Source organism: Dromiciops gliroides, chromosome 1 (genome assembly GCF_019393635.1).
Source record: "Dromiciops gliroides isolate mDroGli1 chromosome 1, mDroGli1.pri, whole genome shotgun sequence".
Classification (NCBI taxonomy): domain Eukaryota; kingdom Metazoa; phylum Chordata; class Mammalia; order Microbiotheria; family Microbiotheriidae; genus Dromiciops; species Dromiciops gliroides.
The window spans coordinates 675,801,672-675,814,525 of NC_057861.1; the positions used below are offsets into that span (position 1 = coordinate 675,801,672).

General features: G+C 47.2%; 1 protein-coding gene across 1 annotated transcript; it reads right to left on the reverse strand.

The window, feature by feature from the left end:
• Positions 1 to 264: 264 nt before the first annotated feature.
• Positions 265 to 9,316, reverse strand: TUSC2 (tumor suppressor 2, mitochondrial calcium regulator). The gene is made up of 3 exons (XM_043977601.1): positions 9,035 to 9,316; positions 3,277 to 3,397; positions 265 to 2,057 (listed from the first exon to the last, which is right to left on the reverse strand). The coding sequence occupies exons 1-3, from the start codon at positions 9,202 to 9,204 to the stop codon at positions 1,992 to 1,994; spliced, it is 357 nt and encodes a 118-aa protein (XP_043833536.1). The 5' UTR covers positions 9,205 to 9,316; the 3' UTR covers positions 265 to 1,991.
• Between the last annotated feature and the right edge of the window lie 3,538 nt (positions 9,317 to 12,854).

The following is a 12,854-nucleotide window of genomic DNA, read 5'->3' on the forward strand; positions in this document are numbered from 1 at the left end:
GGGAGCAGGAAACAATGCCAGACTGCCCTCGGCTTTGGGGGTGGGGTACAGGGGCCCACAGTTCAATTTCCAAGGCATCGGCACACACAAACGGAGCTGCCTCCTCACAGAGGAAGAAGGTGGAGTTACAGGACAAAGCATCACATCATTTGACCACTTCAGCCAGGCTTCCCATGTCCTCCACCCTGGTGTAGTCTAAAAGGCTCCCATTCCCAAACAAACTGCTCACTCATGGGGATCGATCTACAAATAATTTTATTTAAATCGAACAAAAGGGCACACCAGCCTGGGCTGGGGGAAAGAGCCACCAGCCCTTCCCCCTCTTATCACCTCTGCTCCAGACTGTCTCTCTGTCACATTCACACAAAAAAAAGCACAGTTTGCACAGAAAGGAATTTTAAAAAAGTAATCCTAAAAAGTAAACAGACTGAATTTCTGTTTCAACAATACCATGGACATAGATAGACTATTTACAAACCTTCACATTTTAAGTCTCCCTTCTGAGGTCTCCTTATCCCACCCCTGCCCAGACAGACCCTGGAGAGCAGAAGGTTGGGCCCAGTTGCCCGTGCCCACCAGTAGGAGGTGGGCAGCTGGGGGGGGGGGATTGGGCCAGCACAGTACCAGACGAGAGGGGCCAAGTCACTATAGAGATATGGGTAAGTTTGCCAGGTGGGCAGAATTGCCTTAACGAGCTGGGGGGTTTGTTGGGAATGTGCTCTCCAAAGCTGATGGGCATAGGCCTGAAGGACACATCAAGTGTAGTGTGTGGAAACTCCCCCTTTCTCCCAAGAAAGGGCTGGTGTGAGAACCAAAGAGGCTTTTCAGGCAGTGTAGCAGGGGTGTTGAGCAAGGGCCCTCTCCCCCATATCCTTAGGGTTTATGTTTTTCTCCCAATTCTAGGGTTCCCCCACTGCCCCTTCAGTTTCCAACCATACCCTCAGGGACCAGGTGTATTGTCTATGTGTATGGGGGGTGAGGTTTGGGGAGGATCACAGTGTAGGAAGTGAAACCCACCTCAGATAGGGGGCCTTCTAATCCCCTTCAGTTCCAGCAGGCTGAGCTAATTGTGGGCTGGGATCAAGAAGGGCAGTGGGGCAAGGTATGGGGTGGTTGTGAGACTCATTGAGACCAGCCTCCCTCGGGGGTGGAAGGAATCGAGGTAGCAAACGGCTGAAATGCTCAGAAATGGGAGGGGAAGGAGAAAGGAGGGTCGTGCTTGTGCATAGCAAAGCTCCCCGTGGCTAGCCCCACAGCCCCTGGGGACACAAGGGGAAGGACCAGGAAAAGAGGAGACCCTGCTCATAAAGTGCTGTGGCCCCTTGTCTCCCTGACAGTGACCAAGCCCCAGGCCTCTCCTGCCCCTTCCCCCAGGCTGGGCAGAGGGAGAGGTACATGCTACAAGGAGACTGGAGGGGGAAGGGAGGTAGGGGGTGATTGAGGTCAGAAGGAAGGAAATTATACCCTGAAATTCCTGGCCTGAGCGGTCACCCAGCTTTTATTTCCTGACACCCCTCTGGATACTGGAGGATGGGGTGGGGCTTTGGGGTTCAGGAAGAGAAACTGAGTATCTTACCCCCTTCCTTCACCCAGGCACTCAGATCCTGGAGAAAAAGCCCACTCCAGTGAACCAAGCCAAATATCCTTCACCCCATCCTCCCTCAAACTGACATCAGCCAGTGCTGTGGAAGGAACAGAACCGGGCCCCAGCTTCCCCAGCCCTTGGTCTGCAGATGAAAAAGCTTGGCCCACCAAGGGGGCCCTGTCAGGTGGAATTCATTCTGGGGCTGCTGCTTTAACCCAGGCACCTCTCATCCGGAGCCACACTTTGAACGTGTAGACTCAGCAGCCTGGGGTGCCCTGCTGAAGAAGTGGGCAGTGTTCCCAGCCAAGGCCTCTTTCTGGCCCTGCTGCCCCTCCTCCTACCCAGATGTCCATACCCACCCCCCCCCCAACAGACTTGGGGTGTGGGCAGGAAGGGGCTGCAGGGCTCACATCTCACAGATGATCACTGGGAAGTCCACGTGGAGGCGAGGGTGCTCTAGCCTCACGATGCCCTGAAAAGAGAATTGACACAAGTTAGGCCCTCCTTTAGCCCTCTCTCTTCCAGGAAGCCTTCCTTGAACTACTTCAGGTCCCAGGCTTCTCCAAGTCTCCAGCCAGCCCTGTCCCCTCCCCTCTTCAGGAAGCACAGAATGCTGAACCTGGAGTCAGCAAGACCTGGGGTCAATGCTCAGCATTAACATCTAATCATGGCCGAGTCATACCCTCTCACCCTCAGTTTTCCTCATCTGTAAAATGGGGATACATGCCATCCACCTCACAGAACTACTTACTGAGAACGGAGATAAAGCACTTTGGTCAACTTTCAAACTCCATATAAATGTCAGTCATTGCAGCTGATTTCTCTTTTACTGAATACACCAAAGCACTTTAAACTCCTTCTCAGCACCCTTTTTTTTTGTGTGTGTGGGGCAATGGGGGTTAAGTGACTTGCCCAGGGTCACACAGCTAGTAAGTGTCAAGTGTCTGAGGCTGGATTTGAACTCAGGTACTCCTGAATCCAGGGCCGGTGCTTTATCCACTGCGCCACCTAGCCGCCCCTTTCAGCACCTTTTTATCCTCTAATTTGGGTGATATTTATTTATACAAATGCTCCAATGATCTCTAACTCCTCCAGGATCTAGTATAGCTTTTGACTGTCACCTGTCCTGTTGTCTCCTGTATCCCCCAAACATACCGTGAATGTTGCTGGGATAGCCCCACAGTGGTTCAGTCCATAAAGGTACTATGACTGGTGGAGGAGTTAGTGTGAGGGGCACATGGACCCTATGTTTTACCAGGCTTTAAAGCCAACTTCATGGCCACTTCTGCTAAGAAAAAGAGATGGGGAGGGGCAGCTAGGTGGTGAAGTGGATAAAGCACTGGCCTTGGATTCAGGAGGACCTGAGTTCAAATTCACCCTCAGACACCTGACACTTAGCTGTGTGACCCTGGGCAAGTCACTTAGCCCTCACTGCCCTGCCAAAAAAAAAAAGAGGGAGAATAAGGGCAAGGGGAGGCCACTTCAGCTCATCCCATCCTTGAAGACACTATCCAGGCTGGCAGCGGAAAGAGTAGGCTTCATAGAAGTAATGATCAAAGCAGAAACTGGTCCAGGAGAGTGGTTCTGCTGAGCCTTTATCTGGGTGCGAAATCCTGACCTGACTTTATAAGGACAAAACGGGATGCGAGTGGAGGCTGGGGAGGGGCCCTGTGTCTCCTGCTCTCCCTCACCTGAGGGATCAGGTTCTTCTGCACCCGCCTCAGCTTGGCACGCTTCCGCCCATTCTTGGTGACAATTGTTTCCTCATAGAACTCGTGGGCCAGGTCACCATCTTCATCATAATACATGGAACTGAAGGGAAAGAGGACAAAGTGCCATCAGAACCACTGGCTGCACTAACTGAATCAAGGCTCAGGGAGCGTCACTTATCACCACCCCCCCAATAAGTACAAAGCCATCTGCTTCTTGTCTCCTCCACTGGACTGTGAGCTCCTTGAGGGCAGGGCCTCTCTTTTACCTCTTTTTTATCCCCAGCACTTAGCACAGCACCTGGCTCACAGCAGAATTTCCCAACAACCAAGACAAAAAGTCCTCATGACGTAAGCGACAGCCTTTGGTGGAGGATGGGGTGGAGAGTGGCTGGCAGGCCTGGAGACATACCCTTTCTTTGAAGCCTCAGGGGCCCAATTAGGGGAGGAAGGAAAGCAGAGAAGCAGGGATGCTCAGACACTGGGAGAAGAGTTCAAAGGTGAACTGTCCCTATGCATGATGCCTACTACCCTCAGAGCTCCCTGATCTGTGGAGGATCTAGTGCCAGGGTGCCACCTGGCTTCCATGCCCAGGTCCTGGCCTTCACGGCCTGGTAGGCTCTGAGAAGAGGTGGCTGCTGACAGAGGTCTCAGCTCGCCGGGCTTTGCCTCAGCAGGAGCACTTGGTATAGCCAGAGTCTTGATGCCTGCTCTAAGATGGCAGGAAGCCCACACCAACTTCTGCCAAAAGAATTTGTTGGCAGACACAGAGAGGTCTCAGGACGATGGCATTTCCTATCCCATCCCTAAGCAAGATACTAATGAAAATGGCTCCAGTCCTGCGCTTTGATGCAGCAAGTCTCTACCCCGCCCCCACTCTCCAGGTCTGGTCTAAATGGCATTAAGGCTGATAACATGCCTGTTTGACCCCCTAATATCCCGCCAAATAAGTTATAGGTTGTTCATCAGCCCCAGAGCTGAGGCCCCAACTGAGGAGTCTCTTCTTCAAGTCACATGGAGAAAATAGGGGATCCAATCCTACTTACCAGGGACTTGGAGTTACAAGACTCCCCCAAATTCCTAACTAGCCTCTTCTGAAGGAGTTAAGCCAGAGAGCCCTCTCATCTTCAGAAAACTGGGCCTTAGGGAGATAAGAGGTAGGTACCTTCATGATTTTCCCAAGTCAGTGACATAGCATTAACAGCTTTTGTGGGGAACTGAATTGGGGTGGGGCGTTGCCAGCTAGGTGGCACAGTGGATGGAGTGCTGGGTCTGTAATCAAAAAGATTCATCTTCATGAGTTCAAATCTGGCCTCTGACGAAAGCTCTGTCACCCTGGGCAAGTCATTTTTCCCAGTCTGCCTCAGTTTCTCATCTGTAAAATGGGCTGGAGAGGGAAATGGCAAATCACTTCAGTTTCTTTCCCAAGAAAACACCAAATGAGATCACAAAGAATCAGACACAACAGTAATGTCTTAACAAACATTATCCCCTATTCTATGTCCTTGTTAAGACCAAATCTGATAGTATTCCAACTCCAACCCCTTCCCAGTGTCCTAAATTCACATTTGATTCTGCCCACCTCACAATAGTATTCTATTACATTCATATACAACTTGTTCAGCCATTCCCCAATTGATGGGCATTCTCTCGATTTCCAATTCTTTGCCACCACAAAAAGAGAAGCTATAAGTACTTTTGTACATGTGGGTCCTTTCCCCTTTTTTATGATCTCTTTGGGGAAAAGACCTAATAGTGGTATTGCTGGGTCAAAGGGTATGCACAGCTTTATAGCCCTTTGGACACAGCTCCAAATTGTTCTCCAGAATGGTTGGATCAGTTCACAGCTCCACCAACAATGCATTAGTGTTCCAATTTTTCCACAGCTTCTCCAAAATGATCCTGCCCACCTCAAGCTACTTGCTGCTCTCCACCCCCTTAAGTCTGGATGATCTCTATCTTGGATTATTAATTTTCTTGACACACTTCGAGACTCACCTCAAATCCACCTATTTAAGGAGGCTTTTCACAGCCCTTTCAGTTGCTAAAACCTTCCCTGCTTTTCTTCCTTCCCATCACTCAACTGAAACTCTCCAAAGTTATCAACTAACTCAACTGCCCAATCCCATGGCCTTTTTTCAGTGTTCACTGTCCTTAACTTCTTTTTTTTGTTGTTTGTTTTTTTTTTTTGCAGGGCAATGGGGGTTAAGTGACTTGCCCAGGGTGACACAGCTAGTTAAGTGTCAAGTGTCTGAGGCTGGATTTGAACTCAGGTACTCCTGAATCCAGGGCTGGTGCTTTATCTACTGCGCCACCTAGCCGCCCCCGCACTGTCCTTAACTTCTGTGCAGTTTTTGATGCTGCTGACCACCTCCTCCTCCAAACTCTTATTTGGCTACCTATTATTCTACTCTCTTCTGCATCTCCTGTCTGATCATTTCTTCTCAGTTTCCTTTGCTGGATTGTGATCCAACTACTGCCCAATAAGTGTGGGTGTCCCAAAAGGCTCTGTCCTGAGCCCTCTTCTCCCTGGTTAAATTATGTTAGTCACACAGACCAACTCATTCATTCACACACACACACACACACACACACTTACTGTATCTCTTTCAATGTATGTGTGTGTATATCCAATCTTTCAATTCAACAAACATTTATTAAGCACTTACTATGTTGAACACATCTACCTTCGTAATCCCATCCCACCCCCTACAAAGTTCCCTATTCCTGCTGAGGACACCACCATCTTTCAAGACACTCAGGTTTGCAAGCTCAGTATCTTTTTTTTTTTTAGTGAGGCAATTGGGGTTAAGTGACTTGCCCAGGGTCACACAGCTAGTAAGTGTCAAGTGTCTGAGCCGGATTTGAACTCAGGTACTCCTGACTCCAGGGCTGGTGCTCTATCCACTGCGCCACCTAGCTGCCCCAGCTCAGTATCTTTTGCTCTTTCCTCTGCCTCACTTTCCCTAACCAATCATTTACAAACTTTGTTTTACTCCTACTTTACCTTTCTGCCATCCCGTTCTCTCCATCCAAAGAAATTATCAACCTTCACTGGCCTTGTTTAGACTAGTGGTCTCCAAAGTGGAGGACCCCACACCAGGAGAACAATTTACACAATAATAACACTGTAAATGTGCACAACTTTGAAAGACTGAAGGACTCTGATCAATGCAATGACCAATCATGTTTCCAGAGCACTGAAGAACGCTATTCACTTCCTGACTGAAAGGTGATGGACTCAAGGTGCAGGAGAAATTCTTTTTTTTGGACATGACCAATATGGCTATTTGAATTGCTTCTACTATTTATTACAAGGGTTTTGTTTTTCCTTTAGTTTTTTCCCCAATGAGAAGTGAGGGAGAGAAAAAGAAATGAAGGTAATTAGGAAAACAAACAAGCAAAAAACAAAGATGCTGCTTGTGGCATTACCCTAATAACCCGCCTTCCCTGCTATAGCCAATTACTGGGCTTTGAACCACACTATCTATTTCATTCATCAAGACTCAACTCCCTGAGACTGCCCCTCTCCATTGCTGGTCTTCCATAGTTATAACAAGCTCCAATTGCTTTCTTTCTATGAGGGAACTAACTTTTAAGGGGGATATAATATTGCTTAAACCCCAGCAGACGCACCAGCAGCTTCAAAGATGCCGTTGGGTACCCCCTCCCCCCCAAAGCCCACACATTTGTATCCTACTCTCTAGCTTACTGGCCAGTAGATAGCCCATTACATTATTCCCTGTCCTTGGTCAAATTTCCCTATTTTTGTCCAAGGCAGTGGTGTCAAACTCAAATAGGAATGGATTCCTGGCAAACCACATATGAACATAGAAAACCATGGTTGTATTTTTATTTTGTTAAACATTTCTCAATCACCTTTTAATCTGGTGTTTTGCTAGCTGCTAGCAGTGAGTTTGACACCTCTGCTCTAAGGTATCACCATCCTTTCAGTCTCCCAGATGCTCAATTTCCTTATTATCCTTGATTCCTCAAACTGAAACTGTTCTCTTCAAAGTTGCCAAAGACCTCTTAATTGGCAAATTTAATGGCCTCTTCTCAATCTTCATCCTTCTTGACCTCTCTGCAGCATTTTCCACCACTGACCCATCTTCTCTTCCTGGATAGTTGTCTCCTCTCTGGGGAGTAGTGAAACATCTCTCTTGATTCTCTTCCTGGTCTGAATGCTCCCCAGTTATGCCCTCTGTGGGTATATCTCATCTCTTCTCCTTCTACACTCACTTGGTGATCTCCAGGCCTAGTTTCTTTCCTGAACTGCATCATCAAGTCACTAATTTTGCCTACTTAGACCTGGATGTCCCACAAGTATCTCAAATGCAACATGTACAAAACAGGTCTTATTTTCCTCCCCAAACCCTCTTCTTTTACAAACTTCCCTATTCCTGTTGAGGGGACAAGCATTTTTCTAGTCACCCAGGTCTGGAAATTCTGGTCATATTCAATTTCTCAAGTCTTACTAACACCACATATCTAAAACTGTTGCCGAATCTTGTGATTTTAAACTACATTTCTCACTTATCCCCTTCTCTCTACTCACAGCCACCATACTAGTTCAGGCTTTCATTATCTCATATCTGAACTACTACAGTAACTTCTTAATTAGTCTCATCTCTCTCTTTTCCAATCCATTCGCTACGGAGCTGCAAAAGTGATTTACCTCGAATACAAATCAGACCGTTCCACTCTCCTACTCAAACTCTAGTATCTCTATGAACAAGTATTATTTCACGTTCCTCTTACCGTTTTACCTTCAATTTGTGAGTTATAATGCACATAATCATTAGCTCAATAGTACATGCATATAATTTATACACATACACACATATATGTGGGGGGGTGTCTCAAAATTTTACTAATAGGGTGCCCAATCAAAAAAGTTTGGAGACTACTTGCCTCCTTAACGTTCACCCCACGTCTGGCCTGTCTCCTGTCCACTTCATCCTACACACAGCAGCCAAAAATTAATTTTCCTGAAATAGGTTTGACTATGTCGCCACCTTGCTCAAAAATCTTTAGCGGCTCTTTAAAGCCCTCCGCAACTTGGCTCCCTCCAATCTTTCTAAATATTTCATATTGCTCTTCTACTATTCTCTGATTAAGCCACCTGGACCACATTGATCTCCCAGTTCCTCGCCTACGCACAGGAAGGAAAAGGGAATCCCGGAGAGAAATTGATTTGCCCAAGGTCAAACACGTGGTAGGTAACTGCCGGGATTCAAATTCGGGTCCTGACTCCAACTCCAGCACTCTAACCAGTAACCACTGGATCCCTAACTTAATACGCCCAAGGCAAGCCTTGGCCGGCTAACGACCACGGGAGGCACAACACTTTTTTCAGGACCTCCGTTCTCCAAGGAAACAGTTCTCGAGTGCCAAAGGTTCAGCTCCCAGCCAGCAGCCTCCTCCTCCCGCCCAAGTAGGGAAACCCAGGGGAAAGCCCGAGGCTGAAGCCAGGGAGGACATGGGCATCTAGGTCCCGGCGGGCATTTCTTCCAGCAGACGAGCCAAAGGCCGGCCGATTCTTCCTCTCTCGTCCCTTGACCAAGACGTGAAAACCCAGCCGCCTCTCCGAGGCCAGACAGCTGCCCTCGGCGTGTGCACGCGACGGGCTCAGCTGCCCTCAGCCTCCTCCAGTAAGGACCTGCCCACCCGCCTCCCCTTCGAGGCCCGTCAGCCTGCCGTAGGTAAGCCCGGAGGCCGCCTCCCCCCACATCCTTACCCGCGACGGGTGAATACGAAGGGTGGCGCGGTGCGCAAGCCCCGAGACCGGGCTAGGGCGTGCTGGGTTCGGGCCGCGTCAGCGAGTTCGGGGCTACCTCCCGGCCCCGCGGCCGCCGCCGACCCCGAGAAGGGCCACAGCCCCCGGCCTTTGGAGCCACTGGTGCCCATGTTAGGGCCCGCGGAGCATCGCGGTGCCCCGCGCCTCACAGCGCCCTCCAACAGCCGGCCCCGAAGCCGCTGACTGACGGATGCCGACTCCCAAGGATCGAACGGAAATAACTTCACTTCCTGCGCCACCTGGAGAGGCTTCCGCTTCAACCTCCTCGTTCACTCATTGGTAGTCGGAGCTGTCAGGCCTAGAGTCGAGGCCAATGGTGATCCTCGGATATTAAGGATCCCGGCGTGCACTGCGACCCCAAGAGTAAGTGTTTCCGAAAGACTTCAAATCCCAATATGCCACTCTCGCGTCCGAGGACCGCTAACTGAGGTACGCGAACTACAAGTCCCGGGATACCTAGCTCTGGCACCGCTGTGACTTCAAGCGTGCCCAGGTGGTGCTCAATTGCCTGGTTGCTGTCAGAACAATCTGGAGGCTTGTTTGCATCTGGGGGCACTACAGTTCAAAATAAACCCACAAGTGGGAGGTGCGTTTAGAGTAAGGTGACTAGGTTGGCAGGATCCTGGAAACCATCCCACCCCTTTAATGAAAATAGCTATATGTCATCTCTATTTGTATCTTATTCCTTCATTTTAGACGGTAAGATCCATGAGGACATACCCTTCCCCCTCCCCGTCCAGGGCTTGGCATTTCCAAAGTGAGCGTTGAAGCGGCCAGAGGAACTTGGAAACTCTAGTCTGGAGAAGAGGAGGCTTAGCAGGGAGCATATAGGAGGTAGTGCGATGCTAGATTTGAAATTAGGGGACTTGAAGCTGAATCTACCGCCTCCCCGCCCCAGTCATTTACTAGCATGTGGCCCCGGGGTAAATCAGTTTAACCTCGGTCTGCTTTAGTTTTCTCGTCTATCAAATGGGGATAATAATAGCACCTCCCAGAGCTGTAAGGATCAAATGAGAGGGTTTGTAATGCATTTTGCACGCCTCAAAGTACTTTATGTTCTAATAATTATTGTTTGATAATAACAATAATTACGATTACCTTTGTGAATGTTGGGGACCTCAATTTCGACATTTGTAAAATGAAGATATCATCCTGTCTAGTTCTTATTATGAGATGGTATCATTCAAATGTCTGAAACAGCTGGCTTCAAACTTTTTTTGATCAAGTACTACTATCAGTAAAAACATTTGAGTATGCATCGTCAATATGTATATACTTATTTACAAGTTATATACATGTACCAATATATACATTATATAAGACTTAGCTCAAATTAGAAGTTTTAAAAGGAAAGATTAAATGAACAATATAATAATCAAAATATATAACATTAATTAAAATAAGTATTAATCATATTTTAGTGAGCATTGTAATCAAATGTTTCCTTATTTTTGAAAATCTTGATTTAACAATTTGTGAGACAGTGACTCAAAAGATTATTTTTATGCCCAATTTATTTCCATAGTTGGTATTCATGGCTGTTGTAACTGAAAAGCTTATGGAAGCAATTGGCTACACTTACTAAATTATGATACCCTTCTTTCAATCCCACTCACCAATGGTAAAAGTTTTTTTTGTTGGAATTAGGTTAGTAAATTTCCATTTCCCAATATTAATTATTGCAAACTAATCAGTGTTGCATTTTTATATTTTTAAGAAATAAGTTCAAAACCTATTGAAACTCTTCTGTTATAAGATTTTTAACACATTAGAAAATTATATTTCCAAGTTTAAGCATGCAAAGGAGACTTTTTATAGGTAAAAAAAATCATTTTTTGGTTGGAAAAGGTTAGATTTTAAATGTCTAAATAGCACCCACTCTGGGCAACTACTGCTACTTGCAAGGGGTAGACTGTGCACTGCAGCAGAAAACTTTGGCTCATGAGCCCCTACTTCCCATCAATGATCAATCAGTAGATACAATTAGCTTAAAGCAACAGAATTTATGAAAATTATTTAGTAAGACTAGTAGCTACAAAACATTCCCACCCATAAACCTGGAGCACATTTTTCTGTAAATATGCAGATTAATCATGAAAAGAGTGGGCACAAACTTAGGATAGTGGTATTAAGGGACACATATAGGGGGCATGTTTGGCCCAAGTGACTCACTTCTCTGTCACTGTTGGGTCTTGATTTTGTCCCTTTTGGAGTTTCCATGAAGCACTTCCCATGGGACAGCATCTCTGCTGGATGGGTGACTCAGCTGGGCTCCCCCAGGCATACACCACTTCTCAGATCAATTGTCTCATTGCCAGAGCCAGCTCTCTTTTCAGTTGATATACCCATTGTCTTGGATGCTGGAAGTCCACCTCCTTGAAGCTGCTCAAAGTGTCTGGAGTCTATGAGTCTTTGCATCCTGATGGATGTTAGACGCGTACTATGAAGGGCTCCTTTAATCCTGAAATTAAGAGGCTCTACACTTGTTCCACCTTGGCCTTTCTAGGCATGAGTTCTACTTGTGGCAATGGGGAAAAAATCATTTTTTCTGCCTGGGGTAGAGCCTTCATTTCAGGCGTTAGTTGGTTCCCCTCCCACCAGAGTTCCCTTCATGTACTTCCCTTCTCTCCCTTGGTGACCTGATCAATTCTTGTGGGTTCAATTATCATTGCTATTTATGACTCCAGTCCTGCACAATCCACTGCCTATTAGACATTTCAGACTAGCTATCTCCTGGGCATCAAAAACTCAACATGTCCAAAAGGGAACTCATGGGGGCAGCTAGGTGGTGCAGTGGATAAAGCACTGGCCTTGGATTCAGGAGGACCTGAGTTCAAATCCAACCTCAGACACTTGACACTTAACTAGCTGTGTGACCTTGGGCAAGTCACTTAACCCTCATTGCCCTGCAAAGACAAACAAACAAAAAAAACCCCAAAAAACAAAAGGGAACTCATTATCTCTCACCCCAAACCTATCCCTCTTCCAAACTTCCCCCTCACTGTTGAAGGCATCTTCATCTTTCAATTCATCCAGTTTCCCAGCCCTGGTACCAGCCTTGACTCCTCACTCATACTTAGCTAACAAATCCAATCAGTTGCTGAATCTTGCTGTTTTTACTTGAATAAATGAATTTAAAAAATTTTTTATTAAGCACTTCCTATGTGCCAGGCACTGTGCTATCAAAAATCCCCTAACAAGCAAGACAATCCCTGTGGTAACACATGAAGGGAAATTAACGGGGAAAAGGTGGATGAGGGTGGAAGGGGAAGAACCTCCTAGCACAGTTGTTTGCCTTGGAGGTAACCAAGAAGAGCATAAAGAGAGAAGGCAAATGAAGTGGGAAAGCTCACTAATCATGACCCAAGACCCTGGGGCAGGAGTTGAAGTTCCAATGGGAGAAGACCAGTGTGCAGGCAGCAGGGAGCATGTAATCAGGGCCCACAGGAATAGGGGTCTGGGTCACTTCCCCCAGTCTTCTCTCCCTTAAACAACATGTCCCCTTCCTGCTCCAGTCTTAAATTCCCTTCCATATACTCTGTGGCCCAACCATCCTGCTATACCTCTTGCTCCTCACACGGAATGCTCATCTGTCTCTGTGCTTTTGCACTGGCTACCTCCTCTCTGGAAGGGCCTTCCTCTTAGATTCAATTTCCTTCAAAATTTAGTTTAATGGTTCCTTCTGCAGGCCTTTCCTGCTTTTCCCCTAGGTTCACTTAACAGTTACTTTCTATCTCATAGGAAAGGCTGAGAGAATGCC

Bases quoted from the DNA above. Each gene is read 5' to 3' on its own strand.
- TUSC2 (XM_043977601.1), bottom strand. From the start codon at position 9,204: ATGGGCACCAGTGGCTCCAAAGGCCGGGGGCTGTGGCCCTTCTCGGGG. The intron at 3,398-9,034 runs GTAAGGATGTGG...CTTTCCCTTCAG, and splicing joins TTCGTATTCACCCGTCGCGG to TTCCATGTATTATGATGAAG. The intron at 2,058-3,276 runs GTGAGGGAGAGC...TTCTCTTTTCAG, and splicing joins AGAAGAACCTGATCCCTCAG to GGCATCGTGAGGCTAGAGCA.